The following is a 27775-nucleotide window of genomic DNA, read 5'->3' as shown; positions in this document are numbered from 1 at the left end:
AATTACGTAAATCAATCTCTCCCCTAGAGATTCAATTAAATAACTAGATTTTGGGTCTAGTGGGCACTCCATTTCTAGATTACAGGTTCTAGAATGCCAATTGATCTAGATTTATAGTACTAAAGAACCTCTACAAAGAAAGTATATAAAAATACAAAAGGGAAAATAAACCTTACAACTTCTAGTTGGAGAGTGATACAAATTGTTTGGTGTTTGATGAAACTATCTATGCAAGGAAATTTTGAGAGAAGAAGAGGGAATTGAAAAAACACCATCTTTTTTCTCTTAAAAAAAGGGTAAAAAGAGATTTTGAAGCACAAAATACTTTTTCAGAGGTTTGATATGTCAATATAAGCTCAAGAGTTTGTCTCTAATTTGTTTAGGACTCTATTTATAAGTTTCCTAACCACATTTTTTGGCTTGTTACCAAAATGATGGCAGACACATTGATCAAGTCAATTGGCATGATCGATCAAGTTATATAGGTCATTATGCTTGGACTTGGTATGATCAATCATGCTTTATAGCTCATTCTGGCAGGATATTGTATGATCGATCGAGCCAATCAGGTTGATCAATTATGCTTTATATTGCCTGCTACACTGCTTTTTGGATGATCGATTATGATGAGTAGTATAATTGATCACACTATTTGCATGTATTTTGAAATGGTCTCTAAGCATGACAAAAATTATCCTAAGGTGCTCTGGCAAATTTTTAAACATTAGTATGCTTTGCCTAAACACGACTTTGAAAACAGTTATATTGTAAAACTCCATAAAATAAATGTGCTTAAAAATTGAAATTTAATTGGCTATCTATTTAGATGCTAGAGTTCTTGATATTCTATTTTACTTTGACTCTAGTCTTCAAATCTTCATTCTTCTTCTTTTTATAACTTCATCTTCTCAATAACAATCTTCAATGTGTTTATGCATTGGGTTTTGACTTGGCAATTGATTGATTGTTCTTTTGTCTTGAATTTTTGCCATATACCTCATAATATATATGTGATAAGACGTGTTTAAAAAACATTGATAACACCTTTAGTAACACGCTTTCAAGCTACCCAATTAATTATAATTAAAATAATGGAGATCAACATGATTGTACCATTGGTCTAATATTACCTATCCTTTTTACACTGCTCGGTAAGCATAGTAACTCAATTTGAGAAGGTGATGACTTTAATTTGGAAAAGGGTCCTCAAATGGCTTTAAGCATACTTAAGTCAAGTGGATTGAAATCTGTAATTGAATAAATCTTGAATTGGGAATCCAACAAATTCGTGAAACCAACTTGGCCTTTTTATCTAAGTAGTGTCGGAGATTGAATGCATACCCAAATATTCTATGGTGTTCTTTTGTCACCCAAAGGATAGGTACTCCTAATGCATCGTGATTGTTTGGTGATGGCTCCTATGTGTCTTTCTATCATACCAAAAATATATTCATCACATTTTAATACTTTGTCCTATATATCTATCTCTCAGTGGGGCGTTTTCTATGCTTCTACACTTTATTTAGGAACTATGATGCCTTTGTTTTTTTCGTCGTTTCATTTGTTACCCTTTTCAATATGTTGATTGAAACCTCCTCTTTAGATGACCTTTCAATGATTTTGAACCTCTTGATGTTTGTAATATGTTTAAGGAACTTGAGTAGTTGTACCTCAAGTCTTCTCACTCATAAATTAATTTGGTGCCCCCAAATTGATGGTAAATTCTTTGTTACATCCTATTGTGAGAAATTGAAGTCTGTCTCTTCTAATTACGTTGTATCCTCTACATGGTGTCTATCTTATCCTCCCAATGAAAAAAAAAATTGTTTACTTTATGTAGGAAAATCTTAATTACTAACAAATAGGTAAAATGAGGTTTTGGGTCCTTCCAAGTTTTGCTTTTTGTTGTGTGGATGGCTTGATGAGAGCATTGATCAAATGTTGATTCACTGTGATTTCTATTGGAAAATTTGAACCCATTACGTCAATACGTTTAGAGAATCATGTTGCATGTCGTCAACATTTGAAAATCTTTTGTCCATGGCAATGGCTTTTCCTCATCCCATGCTGGGAAAGACAATGCTTAAAGTGCACTTTTCTTTTATATGTTGGGGCATTTGGTGGTAAAGGAATCAGAGATGCTTTCAATAATCTTCTTCCTGGCTTGTTGTTGCTGAAAGGATCATGTCTCATATCTTTCCTTGGATTTTCCCTCTGGATGCTTTTGATTGGTTTTTTATTGTGTTCTTTCTTGAGGTATTGTACAAATGGAAACTATTCAGAGCATGCACAATTAAGGTACCTTATCTTGTGTCTCCTTTCCGATGGTTCACGTATATCCATAACATTTGACAGTAGATGTTCTTGAACCGAGAGGACAAAAAAAGAATTGGGCCTTGTTCTGACCTTTGAATTCCAGTGCACATCACATAATTTGTTTACGCCTGTATGCGTAATACCCCATAGATACAAAAAAGTGGCTTTCTGAAGTCCTACGTTCATGCTCACAGTTACAATACCTGATATTTTTCCATTTGCTAGTTTGTATACATGAGGTGGGTTGGCAATATTGAATATCATAAAAAGAGGAAAGAAAGAGGATGACTTTACCGCATGTTTTGTTTTCTGTAGATGTTTACCCAATTACTGCCTGCGAAAGTTTCTTCTGGTTCTCGAATGATTTCTGCGTCAGACAAAAACTCTTTCACCAAGCTAAAAGACTCCAGCTTCATTTGGTGCACCAAGATTAGCCTTCAACTGCTGCAGTTTCCACTGCTACGTGAACGTGAATCTTGAGAAGAGAGAGCGCGGCACAGATACACCATCAGCTGGTGCTGGACCCTCGGATGAGGAACTATATGCTTGTTGGCACTTTTTTATCTGACAGAAGTTGCATATGTGATGATAAGATGAAGGATAAAGGTTCAACAGGAGAAAACACTTTCTAATGTTGAGATTTAAGCATAAAATCCTTTAGCATTTTCTGTAAGTTATGGGGGTTTATCCTTTTCTGGACCCAAGCTCTGTGCTCCTCTTCAGCAGGAGTGCTAAAAACTATTCAAGACAAGGTATCTATACAGCTATTGCACAAATCTTGCAGACTTACCTCTTCAGGGCTGAATTGCAGTAACATCCCAATCACAGGAAGCAGAGCCTCCACTTCACCTGAAAGCAGAGACTTGTTGCGTCAACCCTCTATAAGTATGATTACTCCAGAAGCTGATCATTTTTTCAAACTTGAGGCTTTCATTAACATTAACAAATTACAATACAATTTCATGTTATACACAGAAAAAGTTCCTTCTCTCACTTGATGCCAGAAAGCTAAGGTATAACCCTTTTTTCTGAAGAAGCAGCTTTCCAGAAGGATAAAAAGTACAGAAACATGAAAGCCATGACATAGAGAAAGAGAAACTGATAAGCATTTGCAATTCAAAATGCATATCAATCCAGCAAAATCTGTAACAGTTGTATTTATGTAATATAAGTACGAGAACTAGGGATAAATAGACAGAGAAGGAAGAGAGAAGAAAGTAAAGGGAAGAGAGATCGCTGTAAGAGAGGTGCAACCATTAGGTGTTTAGTTTGAAATACCCTTTTAACTTAGGGGTTCCAAAAGACTGAAATACCCCTCTTGCATTATAGAAATACAACTTAGTTCTAAGAGAAATAACTAGAAAACATATGACAGAACCATATGTTGAACAAACCTATGAGAGAGAGAGAGAGAGAGGCATACTGACCAAACTACCCATAAGTAAAATGACAAACATACCCCTTGATTATAATACTTAATTAAAATGTGTATGTACAAAGGTGGAGGAGGGGAGGAGCTCTTCACTTTACTCACCAAAAAGCCATTTATTAATTTTTCAAATGCAACAACATCAGAAAAACGTAAACCAGATTCCTATGAGCATTCATGTCTCGAAAATACCTGTTTCAAGCAATTTGAAGATCACATTTTTCAGGTAAGTCATATCAACACCTTCACGTTTCTGACTCCTTTCCATGCTCCGGAATTCAGCCTTCAGCATTGCTTCCTAAAAGCACCAACCACCAAGTTATGATCCGCTGATCCATGAATTTTTTTTTTAACCTTATTCAATATGCTTATACAGAGTGACTAAACAAACAGATAACAACCAAATCAAACATAAAAAGGAATCAAATTAAAACCAACAAATAGGGTTTTAGCTACATGCACTCAAGATATTTTGCACCTGTTGGCTATGAAGACGATTTTCTCGTTCAAGCTCCTCAATCTCTTCCTGGAGACAAGACAGTAAGACACAGTTAATAAAACCTGTTATTCAGATGGTTCATACATGCTTTTTTCGGAATCATGTTTGCTAGTATCTATGCACCCAGATTTTAGGCAGACTATTAAGGTGCAGATGAGAATAACATTGCATTGGAAAGCTAATATTCATCCAATATAATTGAGTTACTCTCATAAGCAGGACTACATCCAAACCATGTTTGGCAATAAAGAAGCTTACCTGTAGCGCTAAAATATGCCTTTGTGATTGTGCCAGTTCTTCTTCTCTCTGAGCTTGTTGCCTTGCCAAAATCTGAATGTCCAAATTTGTCAGTTAAATATGGACAAAAGAAGGCTTGGAAACTACAACTATGTCAAAATATAAATCAGGAACATCAAAGTATATCCCCAAAATAGAATATCAATATAAATCTCATAAAGCTAAAAGGTCTCAACACCTAGTAGACAAAGGAACACCTTAAGCAGAGTTATAGTTTTGAAGCTTTCCAGCTTTTTGAGAAGCTTCTTTCTCCCACAGGAAGCTGGAGCTAGAGTCCTCAGCCAGAGGCTATAAGATTGTAAACTGTGTTATCTTTTTCAGATATCTTGTTTTTCTGTTGTGAGGTAACTTATATTGTTTCAAAATGGATAGTAACATTGAAAGGAGGAACTACGCAGCCACTAGATTGCATAAGACCAACATAAGGATAAATCAGACTAATTTAGCAGAGCATTGCTAATTTGAATTCTTATGAGAGTTCTACTTGTTAGTTTAACAACATGGCAACATTTCATAGGAGGTAAGCAAAGTCAGGAGAAGGGGAAAATATGGAAGGACAACAATGCATGGAAAAAAAGAAAGGAGAGAATAATGTCCATCACAAGCAGGGTTTAACAAACAAGTGGAAAATGCAATAGTTTCTGTTCAAGTGAAATTTTTTATTGTCCAATTTAACAGTTTTGTTTCCTGATTTAATTTTAATTAATGTTATTTTTTGAACGGAGAAATACCAACTTACAAGTAATATTATTTCTAATACACTATTAAATATTATTTAACAAGCATCTTCTCTAGATTATATATAAGTTCCTTCCAGTCATGCAGTGTGGCCATAGTTTCTACAACTGTATTGATTTAAGCAGGTTATGGGATTGCCTTTATCAACTGTTCGTTCTTTTTCAACCAGGGACTTCTATCATGAGGGTACAGCTGTGGATGAGCACTAGCTGGCCTGCCAATCAGTTACAACTAGCTTGTCCAAGTAAAGCGAGAACATCGGCCTGTGGCACTTCTCTTCACTTAACAAAAATAAAAAAATTGAGTTACATTTTAGCATCCTCTCTGGTTACTAGCTTGATCAGGTCCACGTACTGTAAAAATGTGAACTTTAAGGAGAAAAAGAGAGAAAAAGAAGAAAATAGAGAAAGAAGGAGAAGAGAACAGTGCGTGGAGCTGCACTTAAGAGGGAAAAACTCAGAGCCCCTTTCTATTAAATATCACTTAGTGAAAAGTTTAGCAAAGTTACAAGAATATCCCTCATAGCTTAAACTCTCATAATTTTTCGAATACTGCTCAGAATCTTATCAAAGTTGAAAATTATACTTCTAATGTAACACCTAGCCTACTGCTATCTCACAAGGTGCATAACTGGTTGGTGAAATGACCAACATATCCTTACATGGATTCTAACACATACCACTCCAACTAAGTGCAGATTGGGAATGACAATCATGAGCCTAGTTCACAAATTTAAACAACAAATCTCTATTAGATAAATTATTCTACATGTGTCCGTCTTAAATAAACCAAAGCAAGAATTATGTAAAAAAAAATTGATCTTTTTCAAAATAGAACTTAAGAACTTTTTGTTACAGAAATAACAGTACCAAAATCTGTTGTTCGGCTGCTTCAATACTCGATGCTTCTGTGTCCTGTTTAAGAAGAGCTAGCAAATATTTGCGGATGAGAGAAAGTTCAGTGAAAACTGGTATAACATACATGCAACTGAACTTTATTCCCCAACCAAATAAACCTGGAAGAGGGAACTATTAATTTATTAGCAACTTCATACTTACTGGAGGTTTGATCGCCAACGTGGCCAGCCTGTCATCAGCAATTAAGTAGTTTAGTTGTTAATGATGAAAATACAAGTATGAGGGTACTTGTCATGGAAAAGAAATTAACGACTGACATAACATAAAATTAAAAAAGAAATTAACCATGACATCAGAAGGATTAAGAAATAAAAAAAATGAAAAAAAGAATGAGTTTTTAAATTTTTTTAGGCAGGGGGTGATGGGGCTGGTGGTGTTAATATGACGCAGCAAATCATTGAGAAATCAAGGGTATCCTTGTTGAAACCCTAAGGACACAATTAGGGAACAGGGTAGAGCTAAGATAGCTACTGGAGCCATTCTCATTCGAATGTCCTAATTACAACCCTACATAGATACTTAAAACAAACATGGGCAAAAAGACCCAAGTAGCCCTAGTTGCTATAACTTATGAAGGGTAGAAATGTCTAAATCCTTTCTTACATAAAAAAAGAGAAAAAACAGATAGCCAAATCGATTTGCAGATATTCTGTTAATCACTTGGTTTTTTCTTTCTTTTTTCGGGTAACCCATTAGTTATCTAAATCGTGCCTAAAAATTAGAAAGTCCAAATCCCAAGATGCACAATGTACTGAAGATAATATACAACATAAGTACGGAATTCAACAAAGATATCTAAAATTCCAAAGGTGAAAAATCATAGCTCACAACTAGCCCCCAAAAAAGCAAGCATTTTCTTTAAATAGAAGCAATGACTTATGAATAACAAGTTCAATGAATAGATCAAAATTTTAATATGATCATGTATAACCATTACTCGTAAAATTTACATTTAAGAAGAAGATTGTCATATTTGACAAGTCTAAAGCATAATAAGAACATACTGTTGGTCTGGATGCCAAAGTTTGGTGGAGATTCTTGTTATCTTCCAACAATCTTGATATTTCCTTGTCCTTATCCTCCATCATCCTATCAGCAAGATCGCGGAAGGAGTTATGCTCTTCCTGAAGAGTCCAAAAGCCAATAAGCAACCACTTATCTCATGAATTTTATTGTAAGTGTAAAATTGGGGAACCCAGAGAACCAAATGAAAGAATACCTGTAATCTTTTCTGCAGTAGATTGAGCTCTTCTAGTTCCATTTGAAGATCTTTGGCATTCTGCTCATTCTTTTGAGCCTCTAGTGTTTCATATTTCACTTGAGATAAATAAAGCTACACTTCAGTCTCAGTCTTTTAAAAAATGTAACTGAAACATAATAAGAACAGATTTCTACATTTAGCTTGCGGAGAGAACTCACATCGCCATGTTTCTTCTACTTTTTCAATGCTCCTTTGCCATTCTTCTTTCTCTGAGAGGTATCGTGTATTAGCAGACACAAGCTTCATTTCTACTCTTCTAATCCGTTGCTCAGCATCAGTAAGAGCTGCATCTCTGACATGAAGTGCCCAGTAGAAATTGCTATTTAAACTCCTTTAATGTACTAATTTTTTTGAATAGTTAGAATTTTATTGAAGGATGGGGAATAGGAATACATCAGCAACACAGAACTATATGTAAAGTCCCAAAAAAGGCAGCAGCCAAACAGAAAACAGCAAAAATCACCAAAGACAAAGACCTAGAAGAAGAAATAATCAGAAAATGCTGCTTAATACCCCATCTTTAGCAAGGAAATCAGCAAGTTCATTAGCAGACTTGGAGACCTAGAAGTGTGCATGTCCCTTGCAGTGTCTTGATTTCAACAAAAACAGACAAAGATACTAAAAGGGGGATCATCATTGTCCATGCTAATGCTAAAGGTCGATTAAGGTAAAACTGTTAACAAAAAATATGGAGCATTCCTCAGATTTCTGCTGAAAGATCTGAGAATAAATGCTAAAAATATTTTGAGATAAATACAAAGATCATACTGCATGCAGACAAGATGACGGGTATGACATAATGAATACAACATTATCTACTAAAGCTAACCCGTCCATCACCAGTGATATCTCCAAAACATTTCTCTTTTAATGGCTTTTATTACAAATGAGATGATGACTCCAGCAAATAAGCCCCTGAACATCTGAACATGTTTGACCTCGCTCCAAAAGGGGAAAGCATTGTATGCTAAGAAAGAACTCTTGAAGAACCAAAATACTTAGGCTTTTCTAGTTAGCCCTCCATGAAATAGCATAATGAACTCCAACATGCCCTTGACTGAGGTGAAAATACCCCTGGCATATAGCTACATATCTCCTCTACAATGTGGACCAATGATGAAACTTTTTCAAGGCCAGTCAAGTAGACCCCAGATCAGATGAGAGGCCTCAAATTAAAGTAACGAGTCGACATTATGGTGAGATGCAACCACAACCATCAAGTGATATTTTGGAATCTTTTGCTTATCAAGTTAACTGAAGCTTGTGCATGGTTCTCTTGTGAAGGAATCTGTCTGAATACCTTTCATCCAGTACGCTGAATGGCCAAATTACCTCCCAGAATTAGGAACCACCAGAATTGGAGAAAAACTTGGTTAGCCATCCAAAACACTAAAAGATTAGCTTCTGTAGAAAACTTTATCCAGAGAGCCAAAAAGATTAATCATACAGGATTCTTGGTCTATTCTCTGAGAAACAGCTAGTCGTTCTCCCCTAGGGATTCCAGAGCAGTAAACATGCCAAAATGCATAAAAGTTTTAGTAGATCAGCTCAAGCAGGCTTGTGCTTGAACTCTTGCTCAAGAAGCCGAATACTTCTCTTTATGAGCTAGATTTGTCTGACCAGTCAAGTTGCATTCAGCAAGCTAAGTTCAAGCACTATGATTTAGCTCAAACACAACAATTCTTTTAGCCAAACAAGGCTAGGCTCAGCTTTAGCTCTCTATTTTGATTTTTTATAATAGCTCGGATGAAGGATGCTTATGACTGCTTGTCTCATTTCTAGTCCTTAAAAGTGGGATCAGAATTTAATGAAAGAGAGTTGGTCATACAATTTGAAAGAAAAAGAATTTACTTCTCACATAACTCAAACAAATAAACACTCCGGATAGAGGAAAATAAACACTAAATACTCACCTGACTGCTAGATTGAGCAAGGAATGGCTTCTAGCCCCTCAGCATGCGGCCTAACTTACTTTGGGTGAAAAGTTTGCTAGTAAGCCTTACTTTCAAGAGGAAACAAAGCCAAAATAAAGAGAATTGAACCATGACAGTAATGGGGGTGTTCTTTGCACGAATTTGAGATGAATACATCAGGTTTACAAGGCCTATCTATAGGCAAATTAAGGATAAGCCTTCCAACGAGAATTTGCCACATAAGAAAAGCAAATCCCCTTTTATTCAAATTCAAATGAACGATATCCCATGTGCCCTTATTTGTCTCAAACAACCCTAATCCCAATTCATTTGGATAGGTGGGAAACTTAAATTTCGAATTTCTAAGGAAACAGCCAGATAGCAAGCCTGCTGCTGGCTGCGTGCAAACATGCTTGGTGCCTGCGAGTGTGGCCCCGCGCGCCTTCTATTTTCCCCTAATGAAAAAAAGATCACACATGACGCCACCGAGTACTAATGCTCAACATAGCATACTGTCTAAGAAGGTTTATTTATCATTTAGAGTGTGTTCTCTTGGGAAGGAAACATGTTTTCCTTTGCAAAGACAAGGGAAAGTGGGATCTTGAATTGTGATAAGTTGTCATATGACACACACACACTCCGATAAAAAATGGAAAGGTTGTTGATAATCCCTATAGACGTGCTTGACCAAGGTGACAAGAAAAGATTCTGATACATTCTTTCATGCTTTGTGCATTTTGCTGCTGGGTGTCACGGCACCATGCCCACCATGCACACCCCCACCCCCCCTCAAACCCTTGGGAAATTTGAAGCCAAGACTTCACATAAACAAGCCGCCTCCCCAACAAACACCACCTCCCCCTCTCCTCCTCTTTCCCTTTGTTTCTCCTCCTCCTCATACACACTCATACTCCAATAAAAAATGGGAAGGTTGTTTGATAATCCGGATAGACGCACTTGATCAAGGTGGTAGGGAAAGATTCTGATACATTCTCTCATGCTTTGTGCAGTTCTCTGCTAGGTGATATGGTGTCTTGCCCACTGTGCATACCCCCCTAAGACCCTTGGTGAGATTTGAAGCCAAGACTTCACTCAACTCCCCACCCCCCACCTTCTCCTCCTCCTCCTCTACCCCAAAAGTAAGAAGGAAAAAGAAAAAAATAAAAAGGAGAATTCTTGCTCTACCCTCAGATAAAAAATCCAACTGGTTGTGTTAACACATGATAAACCCTATTGATGAGGCTTGAACAAGGTGATAGGGAAAGATTCTGATACATTCACTCATGCTCTTTGCACCTTGCCTACCATCCATCTGCATTGCACTTGGAATCTTTTGATAACTACTCCCCAAGATTGCGCTCTTGAAATTGATGCTCCCAGTAACATACTGCTCCCTCACTCCCATTTCCATTGCTGGCTCCTATTTCTTTTAAAATAACGGCTGCAGATCATTACAAATCTTGCTTAGTAGAAGCACACGCCAACTATTCAGACCGACAACAACCTTATCCAATATCCTCTTCCAACTCAATTTTAGTCTATCTGATCAACTAATCTTAGAGCAACCAATCTCCCCTTTATATACCCTTAAATAAATTCAGTTTCAATAAGATCATTCATCACTTTTTTTACTTCTCCCCTCCCCGTTGAGCCAACAACTGAATCATTCCATATCATAGAAACTGAAGTTCCATAAGGCCTGTAATTCTATGGTGAGAGAATAAGATGACCAACCGAGAGTTGTCATCAAATTAGATTTCGAGAAGGCCTTTGACAGGGTCAACTGGAAGCTGATTGAGCACGTTTTTGGTGAAATGGGCTTCACCACTCGGTGGAGATTCTGGAAGAGAAGCTGCATCTCAAATGCTTCATACTCTATGCTAGTTAATGGCAAGTCATGCGGGTACTTCAAAGGTACAAGGGGTATCAGGCAGGAAGATTCTCTCTCTCCTTTTATCTTCACACTCATTGGGGAGCACTTGGCTGCCATGGTCCGATTGGCTAAAAGGGCAGGATGACTTAGGCCTACCTCCTCTGATCCCGCTCAAGACATTGGCCTCCTTCAATACGCATATGACACAATTATTTTTTTGCGAAGGCTCCCTTAGCCAAATTCACAACATAAGTGCCCTACTTAGCTTATTTGAGATCTCATCGGGACAAAAAATCAGCTGGGTTAAATCATCCATTTCGGGATTCAACATCGAGCCAAGTTTGCTTAGCTCAATGGCAAGCTATCTTGGGTGCAAAATCGAGATGTCTTCTGGAACATATTTGGGACTCCCTCTGACCCCTTGGCTCCCTTCTAAGGCTTCTTGGGACCCTGTCATTGAGCGTTTGGAAAGGCGCTTGGCCTCCTGGAGGGGGCAATTCCTTTCAAAAGCTGGTAAATTGGTTCTGATTAAATCTTGTTTACATGGAATTCCCAACTACTATTTGTCCATGTTCTGTTGTCCTGCTTCAGTCAGGAACATAATTGAGCTTCTAAAAAGAAGATTCCTTTGGGGAGGGCCAAATGGGGAGAAAAAATATTATGTAGTAAAATGGGAGGAAGTGTGCAAACCAAAATCTCTAGGTGGTTTGGGTATTTTGGATACTACCACTACAAACTCTGCACTCCTTAAATGGATCTGGAAATTCAATCTCTATCCTGCCTTAATTTGGAGAGCTCTTGTTGCGGCAAAAGCTAACAAGCAGTCAGGCTGGTGGATCGAGGGGGGACATTTCTATTTTCTCTCCCTTGCTTGGAAAAAAATCGTCAGACTTCTTCCGGAATTCAAAAATGCAGTAAAGTGCTAGATCGGAAATGGTACCTCAACAAAATTCTGGAATGATTGGTGGATTGGCCAATCCTGTCTCAAAAATAGCCATGAAGCAATCTTTGGCCTTTCAGGTAATTCTGATGCCTTCATCTCAGATATCTAGTCAAACAGTGGGGATTGGAATTTAAACCTCAGAAGACATCTCTCTGATCCTGAAGCCATTATGGCCTCAAATCTCCTTCATAGCCTTCCCGTAATGAAACCAAATAACACAAATGATACTTTAATTGGGACACCATGTTCAAAAGGGTCTTTCTCCATTGCCTCTGCCTACAACTTCCTATGCAACACATCTACAGCCCATCCAAAACACCCTACGGCCTCAGCCTGGAACCTCCTTGCCCTGCCACGTGCAAAAATTTTCATTTGGATCGCCTAAAATCCTTACCTTTGATTCTTTAATCTGGAGGGGCACCCAAATCCAAGACCCACTTTGCCCTTTTTGTAAAGTTGCCCCAGAAACAACCAACCACATTCTCCTTTCATGCCAATTTGCCCATTCGATCTGGACGTCCCTTTTAAATAAAATTGGGCTCCAATACTGTGCTGCTGCAAATCTATCAGCTACTATCCTCTCACTTATTGATTCCAAATTCCCAAAATTAGGAAAGATGATTATATCATGTTGTATTGGGCATATCCTATGGGTACTACAAAAAGAAAGAAACAGGAGGAAATTCAAATTCAAATCTTCCCCAATTGAAGTTCTGTCTGAGCAAATATCGGGACAAGTATCTATTTGGTTCCTTAACCGAAAAGAATTCAGAAACTTTAGCAGCACCGACTTCAGGAAAAATTGAAAGTTAGTTGTTGGTCTCTCTCAGCCCTCTCGCCCACCGGTCATGGCTATGTGGACCCCACCTCCACTGGGCCATTTCAAGCTTAACTTTGATGGGAGTGCTCTCGGTTGCCCTGGTCCGGCGGGTTACGGTGGAGTTATTCACAATGCAAATGGCGATCTCCTCTTCTCTTATGCGGGCCCCCTTGGTAACTCTGACTCCACAACAGCTGAATTATCCGGACTGCTGAACGGAATCAATTTTTTTTCAAATCATCTATCAGGTCCACTTTGCATTGAATGTGACTCAAAAGTGGTTATCAACTGGTGTGCAAAATCCATCAGGCCCCAGTGGAGTCACTAGGATATGCATTCGGAAATATGTAATTTAATTTCTCAATTGAATTGTAATTGGAAGCACATTCCTCGCTCTGCCAATCACTTGGCAAACACCCAGGCCGAGGCGTGCATTTCACTCCAACACCTTGTTGTGGAGGAAGGCCCTCCGACCTAGGTCTCTTCTCTTTTTAATCTATTCACACACTTCTTCAAAAAAAAAATGGCTTTGTAGCTTAAGGTATTCAGAAGGCATCGTTTCCTCATTCCCGCAACATGGACAATTAAAATTAGAACTGGACAGCAGCTACTTTGAGGAACCTGAGCCCAACTGATATCAATGAATTAAGGGTTCTATTCCACTTGCCTTCTCTGGCCTTAGAGATTAGTGACTCAGATGAAGCAAGAATGCAGAGCTTTACTTAAAGTTGTCAAACTAAATGTGTTGCATTTCTTCATCCCACTCGTTGTTGCATGGGACTCCATTGTCATCTCCTAAATGTCAAAGGAGAGTACTTTCGGGTGGTGACTGATGCGTGTGTACAATGGGATTTCAGAACTTTGATCCCTCTGTGCATTTCATGGCAGCATGCTCCACAGGTCACAAACAATAATTCTGACTCCCTAGCAGAGAAGTCACTTGCCAGAAAGTGGCTATGAGCAACTTTCTCCCTTTATAACTGACTCCTAAATCATGAAAAGTCCTCCCCCTTAATGTTGTGCACCGGATCTTCTCTCAAGTTTATTTTTTTATTTTTTTTATTTTTTAATAGTGATTGGCTGTCATTGATAATAAATCAAGTTACAAGCAAGAAGGGAGACCAGGCCCTAATATTGCAAAGGAGTTCTCAACAAACATGAGTTGTCAGGAAACAACTTTAGCCAAGAGATCAGAGAAACAATTTGGTGACTGAAGATTATGCTTCCAACTTAAGCCATTTTATTCCTTGACATAAATCCTCTCCACATTAAAAAAAAAACGAGTCTCACAAGGCCCTTACACACAAGCATTGAGAAAAATTGTCTAAGCAATTGGATTTTCTTTTTCCCTACTAAATTTAGTTCAAATTGTGGTCTACAAGTTTGTTTAATCAATGTGCGTCTGCTGCATTCTTCACAGCTGCTTCTATTAAAATGGGGCATATTTTTAATAATGCCATTTCAAACTCCTCAGATCTTTACAACCACTTTCAAAGTAATGTATGTTGAAATATGTCTAGAGTCTTGCAAGGCCTTCTTAATGGGCTTCGCTTTTTCTGAGACAATTGTAGTGGCCCTTTGCATATTGAAGAAGACTCAAAGGTGGTAATTGGTTGGTGCGAGTATGCTTCCTCTCCCCCGTGGCACCATTGGGACTCTTTTAGGGAGATTCTTGAAATTGCTTAATTTTCTTGTATTTGGTTTCACATTCCGAGATCTGCTAATTCGGCAGCAAATGTGTTTGCCAGAACAGGAGCAAACCTTCAATCTCTTGTTGTTAAGGATTTGCTCCTATCCCTTTTGGTCTCACATTCCGACATCTTTTGTAATTTTCTTTGTTAATATGTCCAGAGTCACTCTCATATTGTATTGCTGAAATCTCTCCAATATTAGAAGCAAGATTAGCTCTAGAAATAAATCAACTTTCTTTTTAATCATCATCCTATGTTGTAGATATTATAGCCATTGTAGTTGTGATCAATGAAATTGAACAATAATTTTTTTATTCTTCATTTTCATCATGGTATTAGGGCGTAGTGTCACGAGGTCAGACGAGCCTAACTCCTTTAGGCAAGCGGAAATTCCAACTCCCGTGATGGCCTACCTTAAATCCGTCAAAGGTAGTACAACCTCTCGTCCCTTAGATCAACGTTGCAAACTCCTTCCTCTCAAGTGAAGTACAGACAATGAAAAGGTAGAAAGACAATGAAATGGGGAGAGAAAGTAACCTTGTATTAATGCTAGAAAGATTACAAGGAGTGGCCGTCCAAGGTGGAAGGTCAGCACTCTACAAAAACTCTCCCTCACGTCTATGCTTTACAAGCTATCCAAGATATGGTGAATGAATACAAGGGTCGTCAGCCATGGTATTTATAGGCTTCTAACCCTCCTTTCTCTCATGCTTCTGTCCAATGAGAGTGAAGATCCTCCCTTATCAAATCTCCTTGATTTGATCCTTCTCTCATGCTTCCGTCCAATGAGAGCGAAGACCCTCTCTGATTTGATCCTTCTTATCCAAATCCCTCGATTTGCTCCACCCTTATCAAATCTCCTTGATTTGATCATTCTCTCGTGTTTTCATCCAATGAGAGCAAAGATCTTCCCTTATCAAATTTGCCTCATTGACTCAGTTCCGTTTTTGGGCCTTTATACACTTGGCCGCCAACTCAGCCCTTAGGCCACACCAACTCAGCCCTTAGGCCATGCCATAAAAGAGTCCTAGATGCCTTAGGGGTCGGATCTAAGTAGCTCACGACGGGTCCCACTCGAAAAGGGTAAGTTCCCAGATTTTGCCACGAAACCATAATCATAGTTCTGCATAACTCGGATGGCTGCACTGTTGCCTGGACAAGTGCGCATGTGCGTGTGTTACTTCCGTGCCGCGCGTGCATCTTACCTTCGGCAACCCCTTGTGCGTTCCATCCGCGCGTTGCTTGTGCGCGAGCGTGTGTGCTGCCTCTGTGCTGTGTGCGCATTTCTCCCTTGGCAACCTCAAACGCGAATGCGCCCTCTCCCTAGACCATGCGTGCGCACATGTTTTGCTTGTTGTGCGTTGCGTGCGTGTCTGTTGCGTTTTTGGTTTCTGTCTCGGCTGGCTGCTGGGGCCATTGCACATCTTGGTGCTTGGCCATCCGTCTGGCTAACTCAAGTACGTCTTGTTCTTCTGCAGTTGCGGCCGGGCTGGCCATATGCGTGCGCCCCTCTAGATCGTGCCATTGCACTTGGCATTGGCCGTTTCTGTGTACTGGACTTGCACAGTCTTTGGCCTTGGTTTCTGGCCACACCATGGCTTCATCCTCTGTCTCATACTCCCACTACCATAAAGCAGACGCCCACGTCTGCGTTCCCTGGCGATAGTGGGCCACCTCCTTCTCGAACTGCCACAACTCGGCAGCGTCTTGCCATGTTGCCTCGTTTTTCGGTTGACCCTGCCACTTTGCCAAGTATTGCGTCCTCTGGGGCTTGCCCCTTTGGCGCTCCTCTCGGTCTTTATGCGCTCCGTTTGGCCGTCAGTCTAAGGATGAAAACTAGTGGGAAAATTTAGAGTAGTTCTCAATAGTTTAAATAACTTAGTCCAGAATTTTCCTGTGAAGTTGGGGTCTCGATGACTTATGATCATTGTGGGCACACCCCAGTGCTTCACTACATGTGCCATGAATGCTCGAGCAGCCTCCTCTGCTATGCAACCACTTGGCACCTTTACTAATGTTTCGTACTTCGTAAATTGATCCACCACTACCATGATAGACCCTAGCCCGTCTTTCTTGCGCACCCCAGAAATGAAGTCCATTGAAATACTCCCACGGCCGTTTTGGAATGGGCAAAGGCTGTAACAAGCCTCTGGACTTTCTTTGTTCGATCTTATCTTGTTGACAATAAGACATGTATGCACAAATTCCTCCACATCGCTCTCTGAGTCTGGCCAATAATACTGGCTAGAGAGCAAGGCCAACATCTTTCTTTGATCTGGATGTCCTGCCCACAAGGTATCATGGCATTCCCTCAAGAGGTCACGCCGTAGGTTATCGTACTTAGGCACATAAAGTCAGAATCTTTGGTCTTGAGCAATCCGTCGTCAAGCTAGAATCTTCTCGTCTCGCTCAAGCCTGCAGCTTGCACAATGCTGTAAACCGGGGCATCTTGGCGAAGACCAGTGCAAAACCTGTCTAGCAGCGAAGCACTATGCCTACGCGCGCACCGCACGCCTCTTCATGTTCTGCTGCTACCGCACCGTGCGTGGTGCGCGTGAAGCAAGTGCCGACGTGTGCAGCCGCTACCGCATCTCGTGTGATGCGCATGAAGGGTCTGCCGCCTGCCGCATCACACGTTGAGGTTGCTGAGCGTTGTACACATAACGCCACGCGCGCCTCTGCCTCTGCCGTGCGCACGCGTTCCATTTCTGAGTGTGTTCCAGCAATGCATTCTGGTATCGTGCGTTGTATGTGCGCCAATACCCTTTTGCCCTTTTCTCCATCAAAAGGCGTAGCAGAATCTGTCTTTCTGCTTCAGGCATCTGCAACAGCATGGGCTTTCTATACCTTGTACATCATCTCAAAGTCAAACTCGGCCAAGAAAACTTGCCACCGAGCTTGCTTCGGGGTGAGCTTGCTAGCATGGAAGTATTGCTTCACTTGCCATAGAAAATTATCTATGACCTTCGCGTCTCTCTTTCCGTTGAAAGACTTTGGCTCAAGCACCTTTATCTTGGCGTTCCCTTGGGTGTTGCCTCTCCTCGCAAGAGCACGCTCATGGAGAGAAAACCATGCGCACAAGGCATCCATCCTTGCACTCATCTCTTGCACAGGTTCCTTGAGATCAACACACATCACAGCTAGTGAAGCCCTCACATCTTCTTCCAAGCCATAGAGCCATTCTGGGCTTGGATATCTTTCTTCCAATGCTCGCCTAATGCCCTCCTCGACTGGTCTGGACAGAAGGTCCTCCGAAGTCGCCTGGAGGCGCATAAGACCAGAAAGACGATCTTCAATGGAAAGAAATCGGTTTTCGAAGTCACTTACCGGTTGTCTTGCTCTTGAAGCGTCTTCCCCACTTGTTGAAGCTATAGATTGCAACGAACGCTCTAATACCAGTTTGTCACGGGGTCAGACGAGGCTAAACTCGATTAGCAGAACTTCAACTCCCGTGATGGCCTACCTTAATTCCGTCAAAGGTAGTACAACCTCTCATCCCTTAGATCAACGTTCCAAACAATGAAAAGGTAGAAAGACAATGAGATGGGGAGAGAAGTAACCTTGTATTAATGCTAGAAAGATTACAAGGAGTGGCCGTCCAAGGTGGAAGGCCAGCACTCTACAAAAACTCTCCCTCACGTCTATGCTTTACAAGCTATCCAAGATATGGTGAATGAATACCAGGGTCGACAGCCATGGTATTTATAGGCTTCGACCCCTCCTTTCTCTCATGCTTCCGTCCAATGAGAGTGAAGATCCTCCCTGATTTGATCCTTCGTATCCAAATCCCTTGATTTGCTCCACCCTTATCAAATCTCCTTGATTTGATCCTTCTCTCATGTTTCCGTCCAATGAGAGCAAAGATCTTCCCTTAACAAATCTGCCTCATTGACTTAGTTCCGTTTTTGGGCCTTTATACACTTGGCCGCCAACTCAGACCTTAGGCCATGCCATAAAAGAGTCCTAGATGCCTTAGGGGTCGGATCTGAGTGGCCCACGACGGGTCCCACTCGAAAAGGGTAAGTTCCCAGATTTTGCCACGAAACCATAATCATAGTTCTGCATAACTCCGACGGCTGCACTGCTGCTTGGACAAGTGCGCGCGGCTCTGTGCCGTGCGCGCATTTCTCCCTTGGCAACCACAAACGCGAATGCACCCTCTCCCTAGGCCATGCGCGCGCGTGTTTTGCTTGTTGTGCGCCGCGCGCGTGTCTGTTGCGTTTTCGGTTTCTGTTTCGGCCGGCTGCTGGGTCGCTGCGAGTCTTGGTGCTTGGCTATCCGTCTGGCCAACTCAAGTGCGTCTTGTTCTTCTGCAGTTGTGGCCGGTCTGGCCATATGAGTGCGCCCCTCTAGGCCGTGCCATTGCACTTGGCCTTGGCCGTTGCCGCTGTTGCTGTGTACTGGACTTGCACAGTCTTTGGCCTTGGTGTCTGGCCACACCATGGCTTCATCCTCCGTCTCACTAGGCTCTAAATTCTTCTTTTACACCAGCCTTCATTGCCAACAATCACCATTGTTTCCAATCTTCATTACTGAAAAGTTTTTTTTCACCTCTTTTTTTTTAATTAAATGATACTGAATTTTATTAAGAGAGAGATCAAACAAGCAGATTACAAGGGGGGAAGCCTTCCCAAACAATGAGAGATTGCTAGGAGGTTCCGAATTTTGCCAATTTATCGGCCAAAGAATTGGCTGATCTAGGAACGAAGTTCCAAATACAATGAATGGATGACACAATGTCAGCAATACAATCAGTGGTTGGCCAGTGGCGCCAAGGGGGGAGCTATCTTTTGAACACCAGCTGATGACAGTCTTTGAGTCTCCTTCGATAAGCAGCTTGCCATGGAGACACTCTTTGAAGATTTGGATGCCGATTTTTTTCACCTCTTTACCGGTCTCTATTTGCCAAAATCCATTCATTGGCCTTCATCACTGGACTTGTCTATGTGGAACGGTACAACGATGGGTTTCTCTTTCCTATCAATCTTCTCTACCACCTTAAGAATTTGCTGGGGAATAGAGGTGACTGTAGAGGACTCGAAAGTTTCAAACATGTTGGGGAGGGAAAGCGTTTTCTAGTTCTTGTTGGGGCTCAATCCTTAATTCAACCAAGTATGTGACCGTGTTCTTGGTAAAGAACCATTTTCCTGATTTTAATGAAGCTTTTACTCTTTTCCAAGGGGTTGAAAGTCAAAAAGAGCTATTGGGTGACAAATAGCCTGATCATGAAAAGTTGAATGTAGAAAGCTTAACTTTGGTGGGAACTAAGTCCGGTTCCAATGGTGGAGATAACAAGAAAGGGATTGAGAAAGATAAGAGGTCGTGTGATTATTGAAATAAGCCCAAACCTACCAAAGAATCATGCTGGAAGTTACATCGCAAAGCTCCCAACTGGAAGAACAAAGATGGTAAAGGTATGCAGGTAGCTACACAAAGTCAGGGAGCAATTCATCCTAGTAGTTCCGAGACAGCTTTATTCAATAAGGAACAGTTAGAGCATTTGTATGGAGTATTGAATCAGTCCAAATTAATCGGTAAGTTCAACCCAGAAGGAGCGACACTCCCAATATCGGGTGGGACCATAAACGCCAGCCAAACCCCAAGAGAAACCAGTGCATCTGTCACAGAGCTTGATTCCTATAGACTAGGAACCAATCAAATGATCTAACACCTCAACCACAGACGTGTTCCAAAGCAAGAGAAGACCTCCGGAGGATCCATTTGCATTAATCGCAGCCATTCCAAGTTATTACAGCGCCAAAGATCATGAACAAAAACATCTGAAGGAGTTTGACATTTGGACTCTTGGAGGATCACAATAGAAGGATGACTCCTCGATAGGAAATTCCGAACAGTGGCTCGCATTCGGGAGGAACCAATTCCTCTTACATTCCAAGAGATTACAATCATTTATTCCATTTTTTGCTTACTCCTGAGGCAGTCTTGCCTCCCAAGGGGTTATCACTGTAAGTTACACCCCATTCTTCTAGCCAATTCGGAGATATGATTCCAAGTTTCTTCCTCAAACTGGTCTTGCTCAGTCTGTAGAGCCAAGTAAAATTGCCGGTTTCCATCTATCGGCGGAGGAATGCAAGAATCTCTGAGGACCATATCCCTCGACTGGTGGGGAGGGCAGCTGGATTCCCCGGAAGGGGGAAAGTGAGCATGGGCAGCAGGGCGGCGCAGGAGCTGATAGGTGGCCATCGGAGGCAGAGAACTTGTAGCAGGGGGAGGGGGGCATTTGGGCCGACTGGTCATAGATGAGGAGGACTCGATATCAGACAGGGGGGGGGGGGGGGGTTTATGCAGTGAGTGTTGTGAGTCAATTCATACACTCCCCTCGTGATCACTAAAATGCAGTTTATAAGATTCTCAGATATCTTATACTGATTCTAGGAAAGGGATTGTTGTTCAAGAAGAGTGAAAATGTATGTGTTGAAGCATTCATTGATGCTAAATGGGCTAGAAGTATACATGATAGGATTGTAGGAGAAAATCTAGTGATGTGGAGAAACAAAAAACAAAATGTGGTGGCTAGAAGTTGAAGTTGAGTTCCGGGTTGTTGAAGAAGGGATATGTGAGCTTTTGTGGATAAAACAGCTTCTACGTGAGTTGAAGATTGAGGTCATCAACCTATGAAATTATACTCATATAGCATGGCAGCTATTAGCATTTCCCATAATCCAGTCTAGTAGGACAGGACAAAGCACATTCAGATCGATCAACATTTTATCAAAGAGAAACTAGATGAGGGTGTATAGTGTATTCCATTTATTCCTACCAAACAACAAGTGGCAGATATTTTCACGAAGAGTCTTCAATCACAACAATTTGACTTCCTAGTTGGTAAGCTGGAATGCTCAACATTTATTAGCAAGTTTGAGGGAGAGTATTGAAATATGTCCAAATTCATTCTCTTATTGTATTGCTGAAATCTATCCTATGGAATAAATCAACTTTCTTTTTATTCATCATCCTATGTTGTATATATTTAGTCATTGTAGTTGTGATCAATAAAATTGAACACGATGTTTTTTTTTTTTTTTAAATAATGCTGATTTTTATTAAGACAAAAGCTCAAAAGAGCAATTTACAAATGAGGGAATCCTTCCCATACAATGAGAGATTGCTGGGAAGTTCTAAATTTTGCCAATTTATCAGCCAAAGAGTTGGCTAATCTAGGAATGAGATTCCATTTACAATGTGTAGAAGATACAATGTCAGCATTACTATCAGTGATGGGCCAGTGGCGTCAAGGGGGAAGGTTGTCTTTGGAAGACCGACTAATAACTGTCTTCGAGTCGCCTTCAATGATTAACTTGCCATGGAGACGATCCCTGAAGATTTGGAGGCCGAACAACAGAGCACTAACTTCAGTAGTATTAGAATCGGCAATGCCCACCGGACCAGCATAAGAAAGAATGGGGTCTCCATTGTGCCCTCTGAATACACCATCTACTCCTGTTGGACCAGTACATCCAATAGCACTACCATCAAAATTCAGTTTTATGTAGTCGCAAGGGGGAGGATCCTAGATAGCCATTCAAGGAGCTCTGCTGGGCCAGACATGTGAGCGATCAAATTCCAATTTTCCCGGAAGGAAACCCCCGATAGAGTGGCAAAATCCTTATTTGTATGAAGCCAACTCGAGATGAGGCCGACGACATGAGAAGCCGTGTTGTCTGGGGTGCTAGCTCTGGAGTTGAATCTCCGGTTGTTCCGCATGAGCCAAATGCACCATGGAACATGCCCCAGACAGGCCGAAAGAATTAACTTGCTTAGCCGAGGAAGGAGAATCCCTCAAACCATCTCAAAGGTGCGAAAGAGGTCCTGATGTAGCCCCAGTTGGAGCCCAATTTTCTGAAAGATCTTCATCCAAACTTGCCACGAAAATCCACGGTGTAAGAGGTCATGCTGGACTATCTCTTCACACTCACCGCAAAGGGGACAAGAAAGATCAGGGGCAATGAAGCCTCTTCTATGAAGGTTGTCTGAAGTAAGAATCTGTTCTCTGATGGCTGACCACACGAAGAATTTGATTTTGCTTGGTGCTGAGAGTTTCCAAGCCAGATTTGCCTTGTGCTCATGAGGATTGTAGTTTTGCTTTCTGATATGAGAGTAAGCCGAAGTGACAGTGAATTGACCATTATTATTGGGCTTCCAAATCAGCTTATCAACTGAGTGCTCCCAGGTAATAGTATTACTGAGTTTAGTAAGGAGAGAGCAAAAAGCCAACGTTTCCTCACCATTTAATCCCCGGCGGAATGGAAGACTCCACAAGTGATCACTCCATGAATCAGCCACAGAGCAATAGAGGTCGCTTGCCACCCCATGCAACCTCGGGAAGTCCTCTGAGAGAGATCAGGGGCCACACCATTCGTTCGACCAAAAGAGAAGGGTCCTTCCATTACCTGTGTGAAATGCGGTAGCATCTCTGAATACTGGAAGGAGCTTGAAAACTGATTTCCATATCGGGGATAGGAGGCGAGCAGCGCCACCCTCTATCCACCATGCACCCGAAAACTGAAGATAGAATTTCACCATATTCTTCCATAAACCGTTATGCTTGTTGTTGACATTCCAAATCCATTTGAGCATAAAAGCTTTGTTCATTTCCCTTGTAGGCCGGATGCCCAATCCTCCCCTATTATGAGGCATGCAAATATCCTTCCAACTGACCAGATGGTATCTGAAGGTATCTTCTGAACCCCTCCATAGAAATCGTCGACGGATGACATCAATTTTGAAGCAAATGGAGGTCGGACAGTGCATGAATGATAACAGATAATTTAGCAGCCCCGCTAGACAAGACTTGAGGAGAGTGAGACGCCCCGCTGTTGATAAGAGTTTACCCCTCCAAGTGGCTAGCCTCTTTCCAAATTTCTCAATGAGGGTGAACCATAGAGACGCCTAGGGGTGGCATCAAGCCGAGCCAAGCCCGAACCTGCTTATGTTCGAGTCGAGCTTAATTTAAATATTTCGAGCCGAGCTTCGAGCCGAGCCTCGTCTCGAGCCTAAAATTGTTATCGAGCTCGAGCCCAACGAGTTCGAGCCGAGCTTCGAGTCAAGCTCGAGCCTCAACATATATTTAAAATTTTTCAAAAAATATATATCGAATAAAATATATATATATAATTATGCATACATTTTACATAAAATTGGGCATGACCTCCACATAAAATTGGGCATAACTTATATATATAATATGTGTATAAGATTGGGCATAACCTTTACTTAAAATTGAGCATAATCTATATATATAATACTTGTATAAAATTCGGCATGACCTCTACTTAAAATTGGGCATAATCAATATACATAACACCTGCATAAACACTCCATAAACACTCCATAAAATTGTCTATACATTCCATAAACACTTCATGAAATTGTTTATACACTCCATAAAATAATCTAAACACTCCATACACTATATAACATTATAAATAAACTCCATACAATAATCAAACACAACAAAATTAAATAAAATATCACTATCAATTTACAATCACCCAAATAAAAACTATAAATCCTTTAAATAAAATCCTATTACTATTACTAACTTACTAGAAAATTACAAGAAATATTTTAAATTTTTCTTAGGAAAGTTAAATGGACCTCTTATTGCCTTTTCTAAGGAAATAAATAAAAATTAATAATTAATCTAATATATTATTATACTTATCGATAAATTTTTAATCCCATAAAATGTCAAACACAAAATTGCTATGAAAATTGCCTCATGCTCAAAGTATTATATCATCAACTGTCAAATACTTATTCAAAAATTTTCTATATGGTTTTCTAACCCATCTTGGCAAGAAAATTTTACTTGGAAAATTATATGATTTTTTAAAAAGAATTTATAATTAGAAAAATATTTTGAAAAAATATGAGGCACTAATGGTCCCTATATTTCTATTAAAAAATTTTTTTTAACATTTATTGAAAAAACCACTAATAGTCTCTAGAAACGTATTTCTACTAAAATATCTTTTCAATTTATTTAAGAGCCATGAGGAAGGGACAAAGAGTTTTTTTTTTCCTTGTTTATGATCTCACACGTAGGGGTGGCTTTGAATAAATTATATATAAAATTATGCATACATTTTTAAAAAATATAATGATAGGGGAGGTTCAGGATTGAATTTCAATAATGGATTAAAATGCACCAATATTAATATTTTTTACTCCAATTGTTGTCGAGCTTGTTTTGTAATTTTTGAATCTGGCCATAATTTATTATGACTCCTTAGTGCCCCTAGATAAAAATTTATATTCTAGGAAAAACTAAAAATATTTTTCCTATGATACATATTCCCAAAAAAACCTTTAAATAAAATCTTATTACTATTAGTGACTTATTAGAAAATTACGGGAAATATTTTAAAATTTTCTTAAGAAAGTTAAATGGACATTTTATTGTCTCTTCTAGGGAAATAAATAAAAATTAATAATCAATCTAATATATTATTATACTTATCGATAAATTTTTAATTAAATAAAATATCAAACACAAAATTGCAATGAAAATTGATTCATGCTAAAATTATTACAGCATCAACTGTTAAATACTTATTCAAAAATTTTCTATACAGTTTTCTACCCCATCTTGGTACGAAAAATCTTACTTAGAAAATTATATGATTTTTAATAAAAAAATTCAATTAAAAAAATATTTAAAAAAATGAGACACTAATAGTTTATAGAAAATTATTTCTATAAAATTTATTTTTAATTTTTCCAGAGGAAAAAGTTTTTTTTATTTTTTTATTTTATGATCTCTCACGTGCGAAATCGCACGTGCGAGATCATCTTCTCGCGAGGAAGGGGGAGATTATTTCTCCCCTGTTCTGGTTTTCCGTCGAGACGACGCGGAGGGAAGGGGTTAAGGCACCGGGGAGGACCTATCGTCGGGGATGACGGCTACGACGGAGTCGGCGGCGACGGAAGCGGTGGTGACGAAAGAAACGGCGACGGCGAGGAAAGGAAGAAATCGAACGGACGGCCACAGAGGCGGCCGACGAGCAACTGCGACGGCGGTCTAGACGCAGGTGAACAGCTACGACGGCGTTAGAGGCGGCGACAACAACCGATGGGAGGGGACGGCGATGATGAGGGGGGAGGAAAAATTTTCCCCCCCCTCGCTCTCGCTCCTCTCCCGCTCCCCCGCTCGCTCGCGATCCATACCGATTCATACCGATCCGACTCATTTCGAGCCGGCTCGCGAGCGGACGAACCGAACCTAGCTTCGGTCGAGCTCAGCTCGTTAAGGTAAACGAGCCGATTTCGGTGCTCGAGCTCGGCTCGAGCTCGATAAATAACCAGTCGAACCGAGCCGATACCGAGCCGAACCGAGCCGGCTAGCGAACCGGCTCGGTTCAAAGCCACCCCTAGAGACGCCGAAGGCCGAGAATCAAAAAGTGGGAGCCCAAGATATGTAGCTAGCATATTTCCCACAGAGCATCCCAAATAGTCCGCCATATTCCGAAGCCCAGCTGGATCAATGTGATAGCCAAGAAGAGTGGTTTTTCCCCAGTTTATGTTCTGACCAGAAGCCAATTCAAATAATCCCAGCACGGCACACAATTTTCTGATCTGATCCATAGTACCAATTTTCTGATTTGATCCATAGATGCACATTTTCCTTCTTTTTTTTTTTTTTTTTTTTTTTGAATGGTGAAGATTCTTTAAAAAACAAAGGAGAACAAATGTAATGATAGGGGACAAAATCCTCCCCAAAAAAGGGAACACAAAAGAAAAGGCTAAAGGGGAAGACTATTGCCTACAACAAGATGTTGACACCGAGCTCCTTCCTTAAGGAATCCACCATCGTATTAGCTCACATAAGAGTGTGACACAAAGAGACCTCAAAACTGTGGGAAAGATGTCCCTAGCTTCTGTCACCAAGTAGTCGAACCACCAAGGAACCTCTATAGAGTTCTCCATCCACACCATGACAACACTAGAATCCCCCTCAACAACAATAAGGCCAGCAAAGTCCACCACAAACATCGGTTGCTCTGGGATTCCCAAGACAACAACCGTCAAAGTTCAGCTTGTAGGTACCACAACCAGAGGCAAACGCACTACTGCTAAATGGCTGTGAGCAATGAGATAAACATACAGCTTCCAATTTTTCCTGAGAAGATGGTCAAGAATGTGATTCAAATCACTCGACCTGTTGAATCAAGTGAATACTAGCTTCTTCCCCAGACAAACTTTGGACTGGTTGCAAAGGTGATATCATCCCTAGCAAGTCATAAATTCCAAGCCACAGCCCCCACAATGAGCCTAAAAAGGGTCTTTCCCACCATAGGGAGAGGCATGCTCAAATAGCTCAAAGAATATATTTGGGAAGCAGTACTTAATTTCACATCTAGGTGTCCCATTCTCCAATGAGAAATATCATAGTTTTTTTTTCTCTTTGAACAGTGAAAGAAATTTTTTAGCAGAGAAGGGGAGGAAACATCCCCACAAGCCAGGAAAAATCACCAAATACAAAAGCCGAAACAGAAAAAAAAAAAAAACAAAAAACTGGGACCTAGCAACAACTTAATCAGGTCCAAATACAATTTAGTCATTAAGAGAAGAGCCTTCCTTAGTTAATTTATCTGCCTTCAAATTGGCAGATCTATGAACCATGTTCCAAGAAATTGAGAGAGGTGTTCTAAGTTCCAAATTTCTTCAAAATGGGGAGTATTGTTACACCAACTGATGACCTAGAAGAATCCCCTTCCATGATAAGTGGCGAATGGAAGTTTGTGGTAGCAAAAACAAATACCATTAACTGCACGTGCTTCTGCCATGGAGGAGTTGGCAATGCCAATACAGCCTCTGCAGGAAAGCAGGGTATTGCCTCTACAGTCATGAGAAATATCAAAGTTCATGGAAAGAAAATATACCATAAGTTTCAGCAGTGTATTCATGATTTTGTCCGTAAAGAGACACAAACAAAAAGTACACAAATTCTATTTGATTTGTATCGAGTCCAAAAATGGTAAATCTAGGAATTTAATCCATTGATACCCAACAGCAACTTCGTTAATCTGATGTCGAATCAACAGCTTGATTTGAA

The 27775-nt window shown here is 40.4% G+C and overlaps 1 protein-coding gene across 2 annotated transcripts in view; it reads right to left on the bottom strand.

Annotated features, from left to right (window-relative positions):
- Positions 1–2336: 2336 nt before the first annotated feature.
- Positions 2337–27775, bottom strand: part of LOC137944734 (protein GRIP) — a 44510-nt gene continuing 19071 nt past the window's right edge. For both annotated transcript variants that reach the window (XM_068790460.1, XM_068790461.1), the window contains 10 exons: positions 7616–7749; positions 7416–7513; positions 7201–7320; positions 6338–6365; positions 6149–6207; positions 4503–4574; positions 4224–4271; positions 3938–4043; positions 3107–3165; positions 2337–2880 (listed from right to left, as the gene is read on the bottom strand). In XM_068790460.1, coding sequence (XP_068646561.1) covers positions 2776–2880; positions 3107–3165; positions 3938–4043; positions 4224–4271; positions 4503–4574; positions 6149–6207; positions 6338–6365; positions 7201–7320; positions 7416–7513; positions 7616–7749 — 829 coding nt within the window. In that variant the 3' untranslated portion in view covers positions 2337–2775. The remainder of the gene's footprint in view (positions 2881–3106; positions 3166–3937; positions 4044–4223; positions 4272–4502; positions 4575–6148; positions 6208–6337; positions 6366–7200; positions 7321–7415; positions 7514–7615; positions 7750–27775) is intronic.

Source organism: Aristolochia californica, unplaced genomic scaffold, assembly GCF_029961685.1.
Source record: "Aristolochia californica isolate CCGP_79_NKW_82.1479 unplaced genomic scaffold, dmAriCali1.0.hap1 SCAF_11, whole genome shotgun sequence".
Classification (NCBI taxonomy): Eukaryota; Viridiplantae; Streptophyta; class Magnoliopsida; order Piperales; family Aristolochiaceae; genus Aristolochia; species Aristolochia californica.
Note: the sequence above shows the minus strand (reverse complement) of the source record. Positions and strands in the feature narration are given on the sequence as shown.